This window comes from Accipiter gentilis, chromosome 7 (assembly GCF_929443795.1).
Source record: "Accipiter gentilis chromosome 7, bAccGen1.1, whole genome shotgun sequence".
NCBI lineage: Eukaryota > Metazoa > Chordata > Aves > Accipitriformes > Accipitridae > Astur > Astur gentilis.
Genome location: NC_064886.1, coordinates 9,914,752 through 9,935,176, shown reverse-complemented (window position 1 = coordinate 9,935,176; position 20,425 = coordinate 9,914,752). Strand labels below are relative to the sequence as shown.

At 48.9% G+C, this 20,425-nt stretch overlaps 1 protein-coding gene across 4 annotated transcripts in view; it reads left to right on the top strand.

The window, feature by feature from the left end:
* The window catches only part of CNGB1 (cyclic nucleotide gated channel subunit beta 1), a 42,976-nt gene extending 25,567 nt beyond the window's left edge, over window positions 1-17,409 (top strand). For all 4 annotated transcript variants that reach the window (XM_049805815.1, XM_049805814.1, XM_049805812.1 and 1 more), the window contains 16 exons: window positions 4,030-4,128; window positions 5,124-5,281; window positions 5,440-5,619; window positions 6,390-6,598; window positions 7,455-7,505; window positions 7,621-7,707; window positions 8,074-8,138; window positions 8,614-8,736; window positions 10,008-10,149; window positions 10,383-10,542; window positions 11,144-11,241; window positions 11,327-11,410; window positions 11,801-11,919; window positions 12,522-12,668; window positions 13,165-13,351; window positions 14,743-17,409. In XM_049805815.1, the coding sequence (XP_049661772.1) occupies window positions 4,030-4,128; window positions 5,124-5,281; window positions 5,440-5,619; window positions 6,390-6,598; window positions 7,455-7,505; window positions 7,621-7,707; window positions 8,074-8,138; window positions 8,614-8,736; window positions 10,008-10,149; window positions 10,383-10,542; window positions 11,144-11,241; window positions 11,327-11,410; window positions 11,801-11,919; window positions 12,522-12,668; window positions 13,165-13,351; window positions 14,743-14,955 (2,122 nt within the window). In that variant the 3' untranslated portion in view covers window positions 14,956-17,409. The remainder of the gene's footprint in view (window positions 1-4,029; window positions 4,129-5,123; window positions 5,282-5,439; window positions 5,620-6,389; window positions 6,599-7,454; window positions 7,506-7,620; window positions 7,708-8,073; window positions 8,139-8,613; window positions 8,737-10,007; window positions 10,150-10,382; window positions 10,543-11,143; window positions 11,242-11,326; window positions 11,411-11,800; window positions 11,920-12,521; window positions 12,669-13,164; window positions 13,352-14,742) is intronic.
* The last annotated feature ends 3,016 nt before the right edge of the window (window positions 17,410-20,425 follow it).

Below are 20,425 nucleotides of genomic sequence, written 5' to 3'. Positions count from 1 at the left end.
GGGGAGGGTTAAAACTGAGCTTTAAAATTGAGGCTGGAGGAAGCCGATGGTTTTTTAGCTGTTGTTGGGGTATTTTTGAGGCTAATTCTCGCAGAGGATTAAAAATAAAAACCCCGGTGTTTTTTTCTGTGCTGAAAACCAGGTGTTATATTCATCCTCACTTAATAGTTTGGATCTTTTAGTAAACAAGCTCCTGGAGGACTTGAAAATAAAATGGCAAAAATGCCCATAATCTAGTCTGTTTGAACCGCTTTTTAAACTGGGAAAGCAGAGCGCAAGAAGTCATATGAGATACCTGCAGTGCAAAAACTGATAGTGTTAAGGGACCAGTTATTTAAAGCCTGCTGAATCTCACTGGCTTCTTTCTATTAACCCAGCGATGAAAATTGTCCTGTGACAAGCAGCTTGTTGCTGGAGAGCACTCGAGGCTCACATGCCTGGATCAGTCTGTTGAAACACCTTTAGCAGTCGCTGCTCAGGATGTTTTTTTTCTCTGGAGTTAACAAACAGGACAGGCTGTTTTTCTGAGACAGAAAAGTCTGTGTTTTCCAGTCCGATCAGCAGACATGGCAGCTCTCGCTTTGAATCAGGGTCAAGGTGATGGGCTTTCCCTTATGCCTTCAACCAACATAGAAAATGGACAGCAATTCAGATTAACACCCCTGTCATGCATCCCAGCACATTGTGGGCATCTTTGAAACCCAGGATCCAGCAACCCAAAAGCGCAACCTTATTTTATTTAGATCCACTTGTCTATGTGCAATTCTGTCTCCACCATCATTTTTTATCAAGTCTTTTATCAAGACCTTATTGAGGCCTTTCACTATGTAAGGGGAGGCTTATAAGAAAGATGGAAAAAGACTTTTTACCAGGTCCTGTAGTGACAGGACAGTTTTAAACTGAAAGAGGGTAGGTTTACATTGAACGTAAGGAAGAAATGTTTTACTATGAGTGTGATGAGACAATGGAAGAGGTTGCCCAGGGAAGTTGTGGATGTCCCATCATTAGAAGTGTTCAAGGTCAGGTTGGATGGGGCTTTGGGCAACCTGATCTGGAGGAAGATATCCCTGCCCATGGCAGGGGGGTTGAACTAGGTGATCTTCAAAGATCCCTCCCATCCCAAACCATTCTGTCATCCTATGGTTGATGCCCCAGTAGAGCTATTTTTTGGAGCACCTTGGTTTCTCATGATGTTTGCTACTCATTTCTTAATGCAGGTTGTACATTTGCAGTTACACATATGAGCATATGAACCTTTCTGCCCTGACTCCAGGTAGTGTCTCTCAAAACACTGGAGGTCTCTTGGTAGAGCTGGAGATTTTTAAAAGCCAGAAACTCCTGTTTCGCTACATAAAGAAATAAAATTTCATCATTCTGAACCAGAAGCAAAATGCTTGGCTCTGGCTGGTGTTTTCAGAGGAGGAGGACATCAACTCTGCATTAAGCAATCATTTGTTTGTCCTAAGTCACTTTTCTTGGCCACAGTCTTGAGTTTTTTCCCACAAGGGGCTGTGAAGGATTAGGGTTAACATTGTTTAGACATGTCCAGAAAGACTTACTGCAAATGAGCCACTTTGTCTAAGTGGAGCCTGGAAACAGGCTCTTGCAGGTGATAAATACCAGGATACATCTGCCATTGCCACATGGGCAGGGCCCCTCTGGGGGACCCTGTGCATCCCACACTTGTCCGGGCAAGCGCAGGACAGCCCTGTGCTTATGGCTGCAGCTTTCCAAGGGCATTGAAAATGGAGCGATGTTTAGGCTGCGACAGGGTCTTCTGTCGTAGCTGCCTGTTCAGTGGATGTTTGCATGGTGGCCAGTGCCACAGAAATACCTGAGCACAGCTGGAGCCTTCGCTTCTGGGCAGCGTCAGAGCAGCCACCCACGGTCCACACCAATGGCCAACCCCAGGCAGCATCTGCTGGCCTCATGTTGCTCACCCTATAGCTTTATTTAGGCAACTGCACTCTCTACCTGGTCTCTTGAGGTAGCAATTTACATTTTTATTGCTTGTATTCAAATTCTTTCATACTTGGCTTCCTGCATATTTGTGCAAGGGTGTTCCTGCAGCTCTTTGTACCTGTGCTGCACATTTCCACTTCTCAATTTCTTTACCATTAATTTATTATTAATTAATTTATTTATTTAATCTTTCATCTTTACCTTTTACTTGGTCTACACACACTCCTCCTCTTCACTAGCTATGCGTCTCTTGGATCACTTTGTATCGTAGGAGATGCAGTTTGAAGTCTTCATGCATCAGTGGAAAAAACTCTGGGTTTTAATGCCATTCTGACCAGGGGTCTGGAGGTCCTGCCCCAAAAAATGTCCCCTGCAGCTGGACTGTATGAAAAGACCGAATGTTTACCAGGGGATTATCACACGGTTTTCTTTTTTAACATGGATGACTCAAACTGCTAGACCTGCCAGGGTCTTGGACTTAGGATTGCACATACATGAGCTTCTCCATGGGACTTAATGTAACATCCCAGGTTCTCTTTGAGCCCTTCACCCCACAGTTTCCAAAATCTGCTGAAGTTTGTGTTGCTTTCTGGGTAGCTCCTGCTCCTTCTCACATCCACGTCTGCTGGGAACGCAGATGAACTACAGGGACCACAGAATATCAAGGGATGTTTCTTGCATCTCTGAATTTACAGCCTTCTTGGGGACGTTTATCTCTTTTCACATCTTGCCGAGGGCATCCATTAATCTGAAGCAAAAAGAGGCATTTTTTCCCAGATGGATGCTGACACATAAAGATTTGCATGGACTCATAAGGTGACCACGTGAGCTCTGTGGCTCTGTGGAGACTGGTGAGAGGCGATGGATGTTGTCCTAACAACATCACAGACCTTGGCAGGACTATTTCTCCAAACTGATGTGGTTTTGGGAACACCTCCATCCATATCTGAGGGTACTTTACCAGGGGGGTTGGTGGTTTTCCTCCACCCTTGCGCTGCACGCTTGGGGAATGAAGGTTTCATTGGTCTTGTTCATCTGCTCCCCTTCCCAGCAGGGCACACCTGAGGGCCAGCGAGGCTGGAGATGGCTGGGTTCTAACATTTGGCTTTCTTCAGGAGACTTGTGATGGCAGGACAACCTCCCTTGGCATCCTCCTTGCTCCTGATCCACGTGCAGCACCAAGTCATTTTGCACCAGCGTCAGCGAGATCCTGGCTCATTTAGAGCAACAGCTGTCGTGACAGAAGACAATTTCTTTGTTGCACTTAAAACTCTGGACTTGACTGCAGGTTTGCAAACCAGTCCAGATTTTTGTCATGATTGTCATCTTTGTGTTCAGCTCTCTTTCTGCCACTTTGCTTGCCCACTTGTAAGGAAGTTGTCCCAGAAACCTGGCCGTGCGAAAAGGAGCCACCAGCTGCGTTCGTTAGGACACATCTTCTAGGAAGACATCAGCTGCCACTGGCTCAGCATCACCAGGACAGTGTTTATAGGGCTCTTCTCGAACTTGGATCCTCTTTCAGGTGTTGCACTTTGCACTTGGCTTTGCAGGTATCAGCAGCTATTAGAGGGTCCATGTTATGTACCTGCTGCTCTGCAATTCACTCTTCGTCTTGGGGGCTTAAAGTGCTACGGAGCCAGCCCAGAGTCAGGTGGTATCCCCAGTACCTTCTCTTTTTTCCAGGTTTCACTTTCTTGCTCCACCTTACTGGTATTGCATTTTCCTTGCCTGCCTTTCAAAGTGCAGTGGTGTGATGGCACAGCACTGGGGATGAGCACCCACCCTCCGTGCATCTTGCCAGGTGCCCAAAATGGGTTGCAGAATGGGCCAGGTGCCACATGCCCATGCAGCCATGGGCTCAGTGGTGCCCAGGAAGCAACAGGGCTTTAGCAGCAAAGGAGCAGGGTGGTTTGCTCCCGTTTACTTCAGGGAATGCCAAAAAGTAGGGGAAAACTGACCATGGTAGGAGAAGGGGAAGTGGAAACAGATGAGACCTGGGAGGAGGAGGAGAAGCTGGCTGAGGATGGAGGACAAGCCCAGCCTCGGTCACTGTGTTTGTGTCTGCAGGAGGAAGCTGCTCATCCCAGAGGATGGTCTGGACAAGGCACTGGTGAGCCAGTTGCCCACCCGAGCACTGCTGGGCTGGGATGAGGAGCAGAGGGAAAGGTGCGTAATGGGACTGAGGGCTCCAGATCAGCCAGGCTTCCAGGCATTCGGATCCTGGGGCTCAAGTAGAAATAGCAAAGACCCCAGAAGTGCTGGGATACCAAAGGGAGAGGGAGCATTGCCCGCAGCGGGTTTAGCACTGTGTAGCAAGTAATGCGCTCCCCCTCCAAAAAAACCAATCATGATTCTCCCTGGAGCAGAAACTGCTCTCTTGTTTTTCCTGTATCTACGTAGAAATATTCTCCTTAAGACTAGGTTTAACCACAGAGAAGATGCGCCTTTGATCTACATACAATATAGCACTGTGGGGACACCTTGTTTTTACTGATTGTGGAGAAATTACCTTTTTCTTCCATGTAGGAAGCTGTGCATCATGCACCCCAAGTTCTGGCTTCCCTACAGTCCTGGGGGACAGCCTTGGAGGGAGCTGCCTGCCCTGGGAAGCAAAGTCTTGGGGAGGGTCTGCACCTCCACGTGGCGCAGGGTTTTGCCTTCTTCCTTGGCAGAAATTGTTGTGCCAGTTATCACAATGAACCAGCCTGGAGCTACAGCAAACGAGCTTGTTTCTGTCCTCCCTCCTAGTGATGTTTCTCAGTCATGCTAGGTAAAGCATCCTGCTCTGAATCCGACCTAGTTTTAATAAAGAGGCTGAAAGGAGATGATGTAGTTTATAAATTCAGGGGCTTGGTGCACATTTTCACCCCATAGCTCTTCCAGAATCTTCTTCTCCCAGGCACATGCAATCCAGCCTGGGATCTTGGTGCTTCCCAGGTCCCTCTGAGGGCATCTCACACCCCAGGGCAAGGATAAGGATCAGGCTGGTGCTGCTTGACGGTATTTTACTCAAACCACCTTAACTTGTGTTTTTCTGATTACACAATAGCCAGATAAATATGAGTAAGTCCTAATTCAGGAAGCTGTAGGTTAAAAAATGGGTCATGAATCTGTCCTTGGGCTTTCCTATCTGCATGAAATGCCCGATGGTCTCCTCTCAGCCTGCCCGAGCGCATCGGTTCAGCCACGAGCCTGAGCAGCACCATCATCAACAACCGGCTCCAGGAGCTGGTGAAGCTCTTCAAAGAGAGGACTGAGAAGGTGAAGGAGAAGCTGACCGACCCCGATGTCACCTCAGACGATGACAGCCCTGTGGCATGTGAGTTTGAGTGGGGCTGGGAGCGTTTGACTAGTGCGTCCCCACACACGCTGTGTTTTCAGGGAAACAGCTGCTTTATTAACAGCTTAAAAGACCTTAGAACAAATTGCTGTAAGAGGATTTTCTGCCATTAGAAATAACTGCATGGCTTCTTCCAGCCCCTGCCAAGCTGGTGCCTGCGGCAGCACCAGTGCCTCCCCCAGGAGCAGAGCCGGAGGGGGACAACCCGGCAGGGGATGAGCACTATTGCGAAATGCTGTGCTGCACGTTCAAGTACCGGCCCTGGCTGGACCACCTGAAAAACTACCGGTTCCCCACCAGCATCGACCCGTTCACCAGTGAGTGAGGGAGCACAGCCACACACCTGGGCTGGGGGCAAGCAGGTGGGGCTGCGGGACAGGGGGTGAGGAGGAGAGGAGGTGTAAAAGATGAGACCTTGTAGAGAAGGGAGGACAAGTAAGGAAGGAGCAACTTAGCTTACACCTGTCTACTAAACCCCAGAGTTTTAAATTCCCCTGCGAGGCACAGGCATTCCTAAATACTTCCTGATAGCTGTGGGTGTCAGGAGCATGACCAGACAGGGAAGGGGTAGCCTTCTGCTTTTCAGGCTTTTTAGTGGGCAAACATTGTCCCTGTGGTGTGGACACCCCAATTAAAAATAACAATCACAAAAGAAAAATCCACTGTCAGGTGGGCACCCCACAGGAACCCAGCTCCTTCCTTAGTCTTTGCTATTTCACAGCCATTTTGAAGCCCCCAGGCTTGGACAGCGAGCCATCAGCTCAGCACAGCCTCAAGCGGGAAAAAAAGCCCACCCAAAAAAGCAAGAAAGTTGGTAGTGTGGGAGCAAAGCAAAAGCAAACCTAGTATAACCATCAAAATTAGAAGAGGCTTTCTGATAAAAAGCAATGTGCTCTGCAAACAGTGGTATTCACTTTCAGTCTAGAGCCCAGCTCACGAGCAATTAAATGCTGTCGATAAGAGACCTCCTTTGGGTCTCCTCCTTGCACTCAGGGCAGGGCAGGGGATGAAAACCCCTTTGTGTAGTGGATTCACGTGGACAAGGGACATGTGCCCGGCTAATCACAGTCTGGTTCCCTGTGCACAGATCTGATGTATGTGCTGTGGCTGTTCTTCGTTGTCATGGCCTGGAACTGGAACTGCTGGTTGATCCCCGTCCGCTGGGCTTTCCCCTACCAGACACCGGCAAACATCCACTGCTGGCTGCTCATGGACTACCTCTGCGACCTTGTCTATCTGCTGGACATCCTCGTCTTTCAGACCCGGCTGCAGTTCGTCCAGGGAGGAGACATAATAGTGAGTGGCAGCACGGTCGCTACGTCCCACCGCCGGGGACTGGCTGCGGGGACCTCCCATCACCCCGAGCGGCATGGATAGTGCTGGTCACTGATCTCTGAATTGAGCTCCCTGAGCTCTCCCATCAGGGCTGTGTCCACTCTTGGAGGACTGCAAGCATCTCTCCTGTCATGTAGTGGATAAGCCGGCTGTCTTTTTGTCTGCCAAACTTCCGTATTTTTCCCCTGAAGTCGATACCAGCCCATCTAGAAAGCACGTGGTCTATGGCGGCCCCGTTCCTGGGTAGGGATGCTTGCAGGGTGATGTTCTGCAGGGCAGTCCTGCCAAGAGCACGGTGAGGTGCACGCCGACCGTCCCCAGCACAGCCATACGCTCCGAGTTTAATTTTCAGGAGCACAGCTAGGCAGAATGCATTAGCGATATGACAAAAGTGATTGCAATCTGAATGCATAGATCACGTGCCTGAGATAAGTGAAAGCCCTTGATTCTGTTTCCGTACCCAATTAAATAAGCTGTGAAAAATAAAACCTTGAGGGTACAGCCTTCCCATTGCCCATACGAATGCTCAGACAGGGAGGTTTCTCCTGTAAACCCTGACTTCTGTGGTGCTGGCACCACGGTGGGCTTTCTCTGGGATGCAAAACGAGCACAGGATGTCCTGAGATAGAATGGGAAGATGGCATACAACCAGTCTTCTGCTCCTCTTGCTCTGCTCCCCTTCCTGGGCACAAAGGGAGCATCTTCCATGTTGCGAAAGAGGAAAGCCAGGCAGGACCACGTTGGTCATGACTTTCCAGTCTGCAAGCAATGACCAATCTTCCTCTCTCTCTCTCTCTCCCTCTCCTAATCCAACCAGACTGATAAAAAGGCCATGAAAGAGAACTACCTGCGATCACAACGCTTTAAGGTTCGACATACTTTTATTTATTATTCTGAATCTTTAATCTGAACTGTGGCTTGCAGCTCCACCCAACCATGCCTGCAGGTCCTCAGAGAAGTTTCTCTTTTTGTGTCGATCTCAGATGGATGTGGTGTGCCTCCTGCCCCTGGATTTCTTCTACTTCAAAGTTGGTGTCAACCCGCTCCTGCGCTTTCCTCGCTGTCTGAAGGTGAGTTGGAGCTTATAAAATCAGGCGGAGCACCAGTTGCAGTGGATGTGAAGAAGTCCCATACTGTTTTGGGTAAGCTTTGGCTTGCTAGACTCATCGATGATGATGAGATGATTGTAAAATGGACAGAAGTCTTGTACCAAAGGCTTTACAGGGTTGTTGGTCAAACACTTCATTTCAATCCTAAAACACACTCGCATTTGAATAGCAGGGCACTTACAGATGGAGCCAAGTCTGTCCGTGGCAGTTCATGCTGTAGAGGGGCTGCAGGAGGGAAATGGAGAGGGAGCGGGGTTTTATGGGGATGTAACTCTCCTGGTGGGTGCCGCGGGAAGCTGGAGCATGCTGCTTTCCTTCTCTTCCCAGTACATGGCCTTCTTCGAGTTCAACAACCGCCTGGAGGCTATTCTGAGCAAGGCATACATCTACAGGTGAGGGGAAGGGAGGGAGGGACAGAGCATGGAGTTGCTCTTTGCTACTGGGGAAGAAGGTTTCGCTTTGATGTGCACCTGTTCTGGGTTTCTGATTTATTTTCCCGCTGTCCCTGGACCAGCTGACAGGGGCACTGGCTGGTGCAGGCTGAACGTGGAGGTCCTGGAGCCCACGTGGGTAGGATCACCTCTCCCTGACCCAGTTGAGACAGGGGTGCTGGCAGTGAAGAGGAGCCGCCAGCAGATAAGCTGCTTTTTCTGGCACTTCAGGAGCTGCAGGGCTTCGAGAGGGAGCAGTGGGGCTGCACATTTGGGTGCTCTGTGGTTCCTGCGTTGGCAGGACCTGCATGGTCAGCACTTGGCTCATCGCATCAAAGCTCCTTGTGATGCCAGGGGTGGATCTGATGTGTTCCTCCCAGCAGACACCCTATCATCTCCCCTCCTGCTCTCTCCTATTTTATTATTTTTTTTGCAGAGTGATCCGGACCACTGCCTATTTACTGTACAGCTTGCACGTGAACTCCTGCCTCTATTACTGGGCATCAGCCTACGAAGGACTGGGCTCTACCACCTGGGTCTATGATGGGGAAGGAAACAGGTACAAGCCAGGGCTTGGGTCCTCACATAGCACAGCTTGCTGTGATGAACTGGAGCAAGAAGGGATGCAGCTGGGTTCATAAAAAACCCTGAAGCAAAGGGTTGGGGGTGCCAGGAGAAGGTGCAGAGCCAGGGAGAATGGCAGGGACAGGAGGGATGGGATGTGCAGTAATATATGGTGCTGCAAGACAAAGAGGCTGCAGCTGGGCTCAGATGGAAGACAATGGCAAGCTGAAGAGGCTGAAAAACTGGAAACCTGGTGCTGGGGAGCAAGGGAATGCTCCCTGGCCGAGCAGGATGGCAGTGTCAGCCCTGTTTCTGTTCATGTTGACCTGCTGCCAGGTCAGGATGGAGGCTTGAAGCTGTATGTCCTAGGTGCCGTGTGTCAGGCCCTTTGGACCAGCCCAGTGCCCTCATTCCCAGGATGCGAGACAGGGATGGTGGCCATCCTGTCCCCTCACCACGGCATTTCCACATTAAATGTCCATTGCATTGTCAGTGATGGATGCCACAGGGAGAGTACTCGGCTCACGAGCTGAATGCTGCCTTGTAGCAAATGCCCATACCTGTGTGTTTCACAACATGGGCAAAATAAAATATTGAGTAATGTTTAGCTAGTTTAGCACCATGCAGTAAATGAGTTTCCTGTAAAAAGGCACGTGTGAGTGCATTAAAGACTTACCATGAGGTGTGGGTGTAGGTGGGGACAGGTGACTGTCACCCATGCGGCGTTAGTGTGGGTGTTGCCTTCCCTTTGAGCACTCAGCTTCTCACGTTAATGTTGCTGCTACATAGTTATTTTGTGTGATATACATATCTGTATCTCTATGTGTAACTATGACATCCAAAGGAGTACCCAAGACCAGAGAATCAAGAATTTGCTCGACATCTCCTGAGTCCTATGCCAACAATTTACTCTCAAACCCTTTTTTCCCCCTGACTATTTCTAAAAGTGTAAATGTTGCTGCAAATACGTTGCTGGTTTATGGTAGTACAGCTGTTAAGAAGCAGGAAGCGGGAGTAGCCAGAGCAGCTAAGGGCTGTTGGAGGTTTGTGGAGGGTGGCTATGTCCCCCTGCTCCTGTAACATCTCCAGAAGCACCTGCAACTGTGGTGGGGAGTCTGCAGCCCCTTAGTTTTCCCTTTGTCACCCATAATTACACTCAACAGGCTCTGGCTTGCCGTGGCCAGAGGATGTGAGCTTGGTACTGAGGGGTGAAACAGGCCTTCACGCTAGAAACGCCTTCAAAGCTGCCTTCTCTTTTCCTCCCAGCTACATCCGCTGCTACTACTGGGCAGTCAAAACCCTCATCACCATCGGCGGCCTGCCGGACCCCAAGACACTGTTTGAGATCGTCTTCCAGCTGCTGAACTACTTCACGGGCGTCTTTGCTTTCTCCATCATGATAGGGCAGGTGAGTGGGAGTCGTGGGGGGTTCCCAGCCTCAGGTAGGGAACATTTTCATGGGGTTGGTCCACAAGTTTGCATCTCCAGGTTTGTTTTCCCCATGTGAAGACCTGCTCAGCTTTGGTGGAAGACAAAAAGTATTTGGCAGATGCTGTTAGGACTCAGCATACATGCTCTAGACTGCTTAGCCTGTGTGATGGATAAGTGACAGCGATTAAAACATCTCTTCCTCCCATTCAGATGAGAGATGTGGTTGGTGCCGCTACCGCGGGGCAAACTTACTATCGGAGCTGCATGGACAGTACCATTAAATACATGAACTTCTACAAAATTCCCAAAACTGTTCAGAACCGGGTGAAAACATGGTATGAGTACACGTGGCATTCGCAAGGCATGCTAGGTGAGATCCAACCACTCCAAGGATCAACACTTGCATCGCGTGTGTTTTACTGCAGTTGCTTTGCAGAAACGTTACTGTCAAATAGCACTACAGTTTTGGGGCGGGGGTTGGCTTGTTTTACTCTTCGCTATAGGGGCTTTTTTTGCCCACCTATAGAGTATACAGGCTGCCAGCGGGTCACAGCACCATGGTGACCCGGCATCGCTCACAGTGCACTGAGTCCAGCATCCCACCCGCTGGTCCCTGGGGAGAGGGCAGTGACTGGCAATTGCTGGCCAGAACGTGTCCAACAGCAAACCCACTAGCTCACCCTACCAGTAAATCATCAGGCAGGACCTCTACACCTGCTCTCCTGGCCAAGAAAGATGCTGGCTTGGGCTCACTGGTCTGTCTCTGAGAGCTGTCAGGGCAGGGATAACATGAAGGGCGGCTCTCCATCACCCGTTGGCTTTAGACCTGCAGGTTGCTGGGTGGGCAGAGGCTGGAGGAGACCCTTCTGGGTGAGCTGGCTCCGGCCCTCTGCCACCAGCACGCTGCCACACCACGCACATGCTCTTGGATCAAGGGCTGGAAACAGCCAGTTTTCTGCTTTGTCTCACAGATGAGTCAGAGCTGCTGGTGCAGCTGCCAGACAAGATGAGGCTGGACATCGCCATCGACGTGAACTACAACATCGTGAGCAAAGTGGCCCTCTTCCAGGTAACCTCTGCAGTGCGGGTCCTGGCTGGTGGAGCCTGCCGTGCCGGCACGGACTAACGGTGCTGTTGGCTCTGTTTTGGCTCAGGGCTGCGACAGGCAGATGATCTTTGACATGCTGAAGCGGCTCAGATCAGTGGTCTACCTGCCTAATGACTACGTGTGTAAGAAGGTAAAGAGATGCTTGGGTGCCCTCCCATCCCCAGTGTCATGGCCGGGCAATGCAGAGCGGGGAAGGCCAGGCCTGGCCCATCACCGTGGCGTCAAGCAGGGAGGGAATTCGGAACAAAACCATCCTCTGTTGCAGCTGGTCTTGTGTAAAGACTGACCTCTTCTGCTGCAGCCATGAACAGCAGGACAGCAGGGAAGAGCCTGCTGAGCTGGAGGAGACTTTGGGATGCTTAGATGAGGATGCTTGGGAGTGAGCACCATCAGGACAAAGCATTTTGAGAGCTTGGAGAGGGCAGTATGGGCATGGGGGTTTCCAGCAAGATGCAGGTTAGGGCATCCATAAGGTCTCCCTGTTTCTGGGCACCCCACACAGCACGCATCTTCCCTGCAGGGAGAAATTGGCCGTGAGATGTACATTATCCAAGCGGGACAAGTGCAGGTGCTGGGGGGACCTGACGGCAAAACCGTGCTGGTGACCCTGAAAGCCGGATCCGTGTTTGGAGAAATAAGGTGAGTGAAGCATTGCCAGGGGCCAGGGAAATACAGCTTGCGGGCTCTGGGCGAGGAGGGTGGGAGGTGGGGAGATCAGCAACCCCCTAATTAATCTTTGTGACTGAGAGCCATGAAGACTGAGCAGCATCTGCTACACAAATAACAGCTTTTTTCTCGGAGCTTTTCCACTACTTTTATCATCATGCTGTTTTCTGCCTGGGAAGCTAGGGACAGCAAGCAGAGGTATATGGAGTGATGGGAACATGAAGAAGAAAAGATGTTGCACTAAACCAGCCCCCCAACCATTAATCTGCCCATTTTATGGGCATGTAAAGTCCTGTACCAATTTGTAACACAGTGATAGGGTTTTGTCTCCTTACAGCCCAGCAGACATTAGGCTGGTGTAAAATGCAATATTTAAATCTTGGAACAGGCAAATCAATTTTTATATAGCGCTCCATGCCAATGTTTCCCATTATTCTTAAAAATTTGGGCTTGGAAAATTTAATTGGGGGTGAAAATTAAACTGAGTCCTCTGAAAGAAAGGGATGGAGACATGAAAAGGGGGATTAAGTTATCCTGTGAATAACAACACTGACGTTTCACCATGTCTCTCTCAGCTTGCTGGCAGCAGGAGGGGGAAATCGCCGAACAGCAAACGTCATAGCTCATGGCTTCGCTAACCTTTTCATTTTGGATAAGAAGGACTTGAACGAGATTTTGGTGCATTACCCGGAGTCTCAGAAGCTGCTGCGTAAGAAGGCCAAGTGCGTATCTGCCTGCTGCTTTCTAGCCTGTGGGGGTTTGAAAAAAAAAACCCAAAACAGAGTATGGGTTTCAAGATCGCAGGGGAGATTTCTCTCTGTGTGAAGCCCTGGAAAAGCTCCTGCTGCAGGCACCGGGCCTTAGGCACGTGTCCCCGGAGAAGAGCCAGGCTGGAGCTGCTGCGCTTCGGCAGAGGGCACCCATCCCTTGCCGCTGGGCTGGGGAGGCTGGAGATGCCCAGAGCCAGCCCAGCCCTGCTGCAAAGCTTCACTGCTAAAAGCGGGTGCAACTCGGGAACCAACGAGGCTGAAGTGCATTCGTTTAAAAATCTATTAAAATACTCGCTTTCGTTTTTAGCGTTACTTAGATTTGTTATTCTGTCCTTTCTAAGGCGTAAAAAATCCCCATCCTTTTAAAGTCTGATTTTTCTGCATTATAAAATCCAGCTAGTATAATATGTCCCTGGACTGAAATCATCTTTCCTTTACCTTGCTGTAGGAAAATGCTGAAAAACAACAATAAACCCAAAGATGAGAAAAGAGCGCCTGGAGACCCCCTGATCATCCCCCCAAAAGCTGACACCCCAAAGCTCTTCCAGGCTGCCCTGGCTGCCACAGGGAGGATGGGAGGCAAAAGGCCACTGGCGCAGCTCCGGTGGAGGCTGAAGGAGCTGAAGGCGATGCAGGTCAGTGCGGGGAGGATGGCAGTTTGGCTTTGCTTCATTAGGTGTCCAGTCGCTGCTCCCCCCCGCTGGCTGCAGAGCCTGAGTGTCCTTAAGGTGCCTTAAAGGAGTGAGCTCAGGTCATCGGGGTCTGATGTAGTGCAGGCATATGGGAAGGGGTGGTCCGGCATCTTACACACGGCCTTGGGAGAATGTCACTGTCCCACAGGGGTTTGTTTTGCAACACAAAAGGGAAATACATTGACTTTTTGCCCAGCTATGCTGAGCCTGAGTCTAATTTCTAGCTGGGTTATAGCCACAGACGAATATCTCTTCCGTGCCGCAGAGCCAGAGCCACTCGTAATTAATCGATGTGCTGGCGGCACGGAGGGTGATGCTGGCATCCAGCATCCACAGGCCAGTCAATATTTGCAAAGCTTTCACGGCATGGTCAAGGCAGAGGCACACCATCCTGCTGGCTCTGCATGAGCTGCAGTGAAATCACCCTTGCTTTTTTGTCATGAGCAACTGAAAAAGAAAATGAGCCTGCTTTTTTTTTTTTTTTTTTTTTTTTTTTTTTTTAACAACTTCCAAGTGTCTGCTAAACTGATAAAAAAGATTGCATCTCCATGCAGACCTGGTTGTTACTCGTCCCAGCATGGAATTATGCAGACTATCACCTCTGGACATGTAAAGGGAGGTGAAAGAGCAGCTGATAGGGAGCACACAATGGCCTTGAGGCTGGGTAAGTATCCAGGGAGATGCTGAGCATAATTGCATTTCTGCAGTCCTTCACAAAAGCACTAGGAGGCTTCACACAATACGGTGCTTAACACTAATTAATAACCCATTAAAGGCAGCGGTAAACAGTGGCACCGTGTGCTCATGCTCCGTACGGCAGTGGTAACAAGACCTGTCGTTGGAGGGTGCACTTATTGGGAGCTAACCCCGCTAAAGGGATTAGTAGGACCCCATTAGAAGGACATCCCTCTCCATGGCACGTCTGTAGGTGAGGTTTCTGAGGCTCCTCTCTAAAGGCAGCTTTAGGACAGGGCAGTCCAGGGCTGCTCCCTCACAACAACACTCCTGCCAAACTTTTGTTGAGATAACCCCCTCCAGATACTCCAAGGAGCAAAACAGGAGCTAGTGCAGGAGATGTGAGAAAGCTTTGTTGTGCTCATCTCTGTGCACTTCTCTCAGGATGTGCAGAATATAATCCAGCTGCCCTTCTCACAGGGGTCATCTCTGGCAGCAAGCTGACATCCCGATGATGAGGTCCGGTGCTGTGAAACTCTGCAAAACCCCTGCTGGGCTTTGCACAGTGCAGATGCCATGCTTGGGGGTAGTGGACAAGGGTCTGCTAAGGTAGATTTTAGCTTTTTTCCTTTTTTTTTTTTTTTTTTTTTTTATTGCAGGGTTCCAGTTTCAGTCCAATCCCACCGAAATCACCAGTGCACCAGAGATCGCCTGTCACATCCCACAAAGCACGCACCCACCTGGGAGAAGAAATATTCTCAAAATCTTCTGATAGTTTAGTCACCATTCGTGTGATTTCTACAGCACAAGAGGATGAAGAAATCCTTGCTGCTGAGATTTCAGAGAAAGAAGAAGAAAAAGAAGAGAAATGAAAAACAAGTAGGTCCTGGGGCAGGAAGAGGAGTCAGGCAAACACCTGGGGTAGAAGTTTTTGTCATTAACGATTTCCATGCAGTGGCTATAGGCTTCGCTAAGTGCTGTGGGTAGGATCTGCCTTTCTTTTCTGCCTAGACCTTCACCCGCTGTTGATAAAACTCTCTGCCATATGACCCAGAACCACACAAGGCTTCCGTGCTCTGGAGATATATTTTTATTGAGCGTCTTTATGAATATCGGAACTAAATGTCAGGCCAGCCCTCTTGCTTCGAAATCCAGCCTTACAGAGATGGAGCCCTGAAGAAATTGCTTTTTATGGCTCTGGATGGTTAATGAGTGTTCAGATAAAACATGAAGAGTTATTCACCTCTGACAGCTGAGTCACTGCTTGGCCAGAAATGAGGGGGAAAAAAACCAACAAGGTTTCTCTGTTGGGCTCAAGGTTGTCAGCAGCAGCTGGAGAGTGATTCATCCAAAAAGGATGTGGACTATGCTCATAAGCCGAGCACAGACCAAATCACACTGTCACGAGAAGGCCTAGGTCCATCCTGGTGTGTATAGACTGTGAGATGCTTGAGGGTCCTCGCATGGTGCCAAGACCACCTTGGGTTTGCCTGTGGGAAGAGGAGTTCCTCCTGCCAGCCAGCCACCCCAGGGAGGTGGTGGGCTCTCTGTCGCTGGTGGCTGTTACAGAGAGATTTGATGAGCATCTTTAAGGGATGGAGAAGCACAATCCTGGATGAGGAGATGTTTCTGGAGATCCCTTCCAGCTCTGGGTTTCCATGGGTGCACCAGGGATAAACCGAGTGCAGGAAGGGAGAAGCCGTGTTGGTTTCCAGCTGGGACAGAAAAGAGAAGTGCAGTAAGTGCTCTCCTCTCCCAGCCAGCGTTTCAGAGTCAGGCCAGAGCCCGTAACATGCACAATTGTGCAGGTGATCCCCTGCGCTCATTGCTGGACCTCAGTGATCTGCCATGTTTCCAGCAGCCAATTTCCAGCCCCTTTTGGTCACTCGGTTGGCTCTTGGCCATGCTTCCCATGGAGAAGCCACTCTGGTCTTGCTCGTCGCTGCAAACGGGGCTTGTAAAGGCGCTCTCCCAATGCTGGGTCCGGGCACTGGATGAGAAGGCAAACTCCTGGTTAGCAGCCAGCACGCCCAGCTGATGGCTCAAGGTGTCCAATCTTCCTCCAGCACGACCAGTGCCTCATCTTCCTCAAAGTCAGCACCGAGCAGAGTGAGCTGCTGGTGACCTGAGAGGTCGTGAGAAGTGGGGGGGCGAGACGGTGCCGGGTGAAGCGATGCAGATCCTCCCCAAGGTTTTGGCTGACCAGGTCTCTGCGGCACAGCTGGCTCCATCAAGAGGAGCCGGTTTCCATCCTCTGGAGGAAAAGCTGGGGCAGGTTTTGCCACAGGGAGCAGCCTCAGCGCCATGGCCAAGGGACTTTTCAGGTGTTCAGCAAATACTGTGAGCGGCGCTGCAGGTTTCACAGGTCTGGCCGTGAGACAGCCGGGCTGTTCGTGAAGGGTGTCAGCACCAGCATCGCCCCATATGTGGGTGATCCTTCTTCCCATCAGCAGCCTGGGGCTGATCTTCACCTCCTATGGGGTCATCTTATTTTGTTGTGTTTTTTCCCTTCTCTTGCAAAATAGATGGGTTTCTGTGGCAGAAAAAAGCCAGGACGTATGTTAATTAATGATAGCTTGCTCTCTTTTAAACAAATTTAATGAGCTCCAACATACAGCAGGAGGGTCTGAAGCCACTACTGCCCTTGACATTGCAGGGGAAAACCTGGACTCACCCAAACCTCCCTAAATATTTCTCATCCTCAGTCATTTGCAAGCGGTTTCCTGCTGGTAGAAGGTTTCACTGGGGAGTGCAACGTGGTTTTTTTTTCACTAGATGGTAAATATTTATATAATCAAACCAGGAAACGTGCAAAAGTCAGACTGGGGTTCTGATTTGCTGCTGCGATTTGATATGGTTTAGAAATAACATTTAAACAAATAGTGGGCTGTAATGGCTTTCATAATTCACTATATCTACAATAAACACCATGTAGATTACCATTCATTTGCTGTGGATTTATTTCAAAATCCCAGTTCTTTTCCATTTTTTTGCTCACTGATGCACCGACAGAGCCAGTAAAGTCCCCACACACGGTTCACAGATTTTCCAATAAACTTTTTAGAGGCTCAGAGGTCATGTAATAGCAGTAGTAGAATTGTAATATGTTTTTCATCACCAGAAGGAAGGAAAAAAGCTTTCTTAAATGGCAAATACTTGCGTGAAGGTCTTAGTTTTCAACATGCAGCATTAGATGCTGATGGATACATAACTGGTAATTCTGGAACCACGAGTAGATTTGAAATTATCCTCCTCTGTGATCTGTTTATGGCTTTAGTTCTTTAGAGAGATTATTCTCCAGGTAATAATTAAGGTCAAGGTAGGGTTGGGCTTACAGGCTGGGTTGTGGAGTTGAGCTCAGATCTATTTACTGTGCAGGACTATTTAGAAATGACAGGTAGGCTAAGGCGATGAGCAGCTCATTTAGTGCCTCTTGTTTTGGAGGTTGCCATAAATTGGCTTTCTGCTGAGTTTTGTAATTCCCTTGATTCACCAGTTTTGCTGTATTTGCAGCGGGCCTCCTTTGCAGTCGTTCCTATTAAATATCTTGCAGCATACACTTATCACAGGTCTGTTCTTTCCACTGCCCTTGTCATGTTCTTGATGGATTTGGTAATGCTCCATGTACCTTTACTGCATGTCTTATTAGCTTTTGCTCATTCCACTTTGATGTCGATAAGTGTTGGATTGATCCGATATGAGATTCTCTACTAATACTAACGCAGTATTTGGGGGATCTTGCTGGGCAGTTGCTTATTGCCAGTCCAGCACCCCGGAAATTCTGCATTGCAGTGTCCTTCCTGACTCCTATTTCTGATTAACTGATTTCTGAGAGCTCCACGGTCATAGAAACCAGGTTTTCTTCCAACAATATTTTAGCTCCTGCTGCTTTTGAGTGAAATAAGTGGAACAGATAACCGCTGAAGGAAGAAGCAGAGCTTGCTGTTGTTGGATCTGTATTAGGTATATATGTATTAGGTTTTGCCTCACTGTCACAAGTAGCATCTTTACTTTAGGAGGCTTTATATATACACTGTTTTAATATAGAGATATATACACACACACTTTTATATAATTATAGATACTTTTTAGTATTTATATATACTTTTTATACTGGAGGGGTATTCATATTCCTTGTGGCCTGTGCTGTTACGTCTTTCAGAAAAGTGATACTGATTTAATGTTCTGTATGAAGTTAAAGACAAATGTCTCAGATAAAAAAAAAATCAACTTACAAAAGGAATAATATAACCCATCATAGACATCTGAATATGGAGGAAGTTGTTTTCCTCTGGATAGAAACAGGGCAGGTAGCTTCTCTGTATTTATAGTCGGAGCAATCTTTTAAAAAGATTAAGTGCAATTGCAGGTTAATCACTGATAAGGTTATAACGAAAGTAAAAACAAATAAGCAGGTTTGAGGATTAGCCTCAGGTCTAGAAAGAAATTGCAGGATAAATAGAAAGCCCAGTTAAATGGTGTTTAATTAGAAAGCTTGAAATAAAATTAAGCACTTTAACCTTGAAACCTGGAGACCTTAACCAGCAGGACATGCTCATAATTCTGGGAACAGCCTGTAAACCACTTTTTCTGCCTATATATATTTTTTCCATTGTGTAGAACCGCTTTGAGTCATGGTTGCAATTAAATCCCTGAATCCCTTTTACCTTCCTCTAAAATGGAGCTAATACAAGTCTGGTTTTCTCTGCCCTGAGCGTATAGCTCCTTTTATGTGCAGTAACGGTCCCACTGGAGTTAACACCCTGAAAAAAAAGCCAGACCACCATTTGGGAGGGGGTCATGTAGAGGTACACAAGCTGGTGGGTGCCCATGCCAGCATTTATTAACAGCAGCTTGGGCTTAGCTTGGGCTGGATGACATTTTTCCTTTTCTCATTCTTTCCTTGTTTACCCATTCTTATTCCGGGATGAAACTTTCCAGCTTTGGTGCGTGCCTTAGGGTGAATGTCTTAGGGAGATCTGAGCAATATCCAGCGAGTTGGGTTTGAGTCATCTGAAGAAGTAAAGCCTAGATACCTACCTTACTTCATGCATTTTTTTCTGCTTTTAGAAGTCACTTCATGCGTGAGAAGAGCTGGAAGTCACACAGTTAAAAGTCCAAAACCTGTTTTCTTGGATAAATTGGAAGGGATTTGGGGGAAGTGTGAACAACCAGAGAAGTGAGATAAATCAGGTTGTGGGGATGCTACCGGGTGGCCGGAGGACATCGCTGCCAGCTCTGGGATGTGACATCCCGGGGACGGCGTGGCTCAATGTGCTTCATACATTTTGCAGGTACTTGTGTTGCAAGCTTGAGCTCACCCGGATGGCCAGTGCTCCCCTTCCAGCTTTAACTGTTTGGAAATGGTGGGCTAGGTCTGCCTCCGTGCAGCAGGACCGTTGCCGCAGCACCCATGTGAACATCCTTTTACGTTCTGGAACCTCCCGTATGTCCCAGCCTGTGGGTATCCCCATGGATGGTCCGAATTCACCCCAGGGCAAGCATCACATGGACCATGCGATGCTGCTCTGTTTTAGCAATAACTGGAGGAATGAAGACCAGCCAGACTAGTTACTCATTCTAGATAAGAGGCTCCTTTGTGCTGCAGAAATACCAATATCACGTGAAAATCTCTCTGCTGCCATGGTTACTAGCCGCCGTCACAGCCGCCAGCAAGACGGGATTCGTAGCATTGACAGGGCTTCTGGGGTGCCCTTCACAACTCCAGCTGTAAAACTGATGCTATGCCCCAAAAAAGGAGGGGAGATGTCTGCGAGGGCTGCGTAACCCTCCCCAGCGTGAGCTGGCCACATCTGGCGTTACGATGATCAGAGCTCATTGTGTACAGTGTCTGCCCTGTCGCTGGGCATTAGGGTCTGGGTTTTATAAATTCCTCACTAATAACCTGAAATATCATTTAAAAAGTGAGAAAATGGTGCTGCGGCCTGGGCGGGCAGACATCGGCTCTGCCCCCTTTCCTGTTTTTCTGGCATTTAGGAACTACTTGACCTCTTGGCGCTCTTGCTTTTTACAGTAAAGCGCTTCTCATTAAAGTGCTTTCCTGAACACTAATTAGGGCGGTTTTCCTTTTGTAAATTAGCCTGATACGATCTGTGTGTCTTGGCAGACACCCTCCGGAGCAGGAACCAAGGTCTTTGTGTTTGATCGCTGTTTATTTTGCAAATCTCCCCGGTTTTACTGTTCTTGGCTGCCTTCTAGAAAGTGCTCCCAGGTGGAGGTTAATGGCAGGGAAATGGGGCTTTCCAGCTTGCCTGCCTCAAGAAACAGAATAGTTTTGGGCGCTACGGGGGCCTTCCAGCTAATGCGGGTCGATAGGGTGGT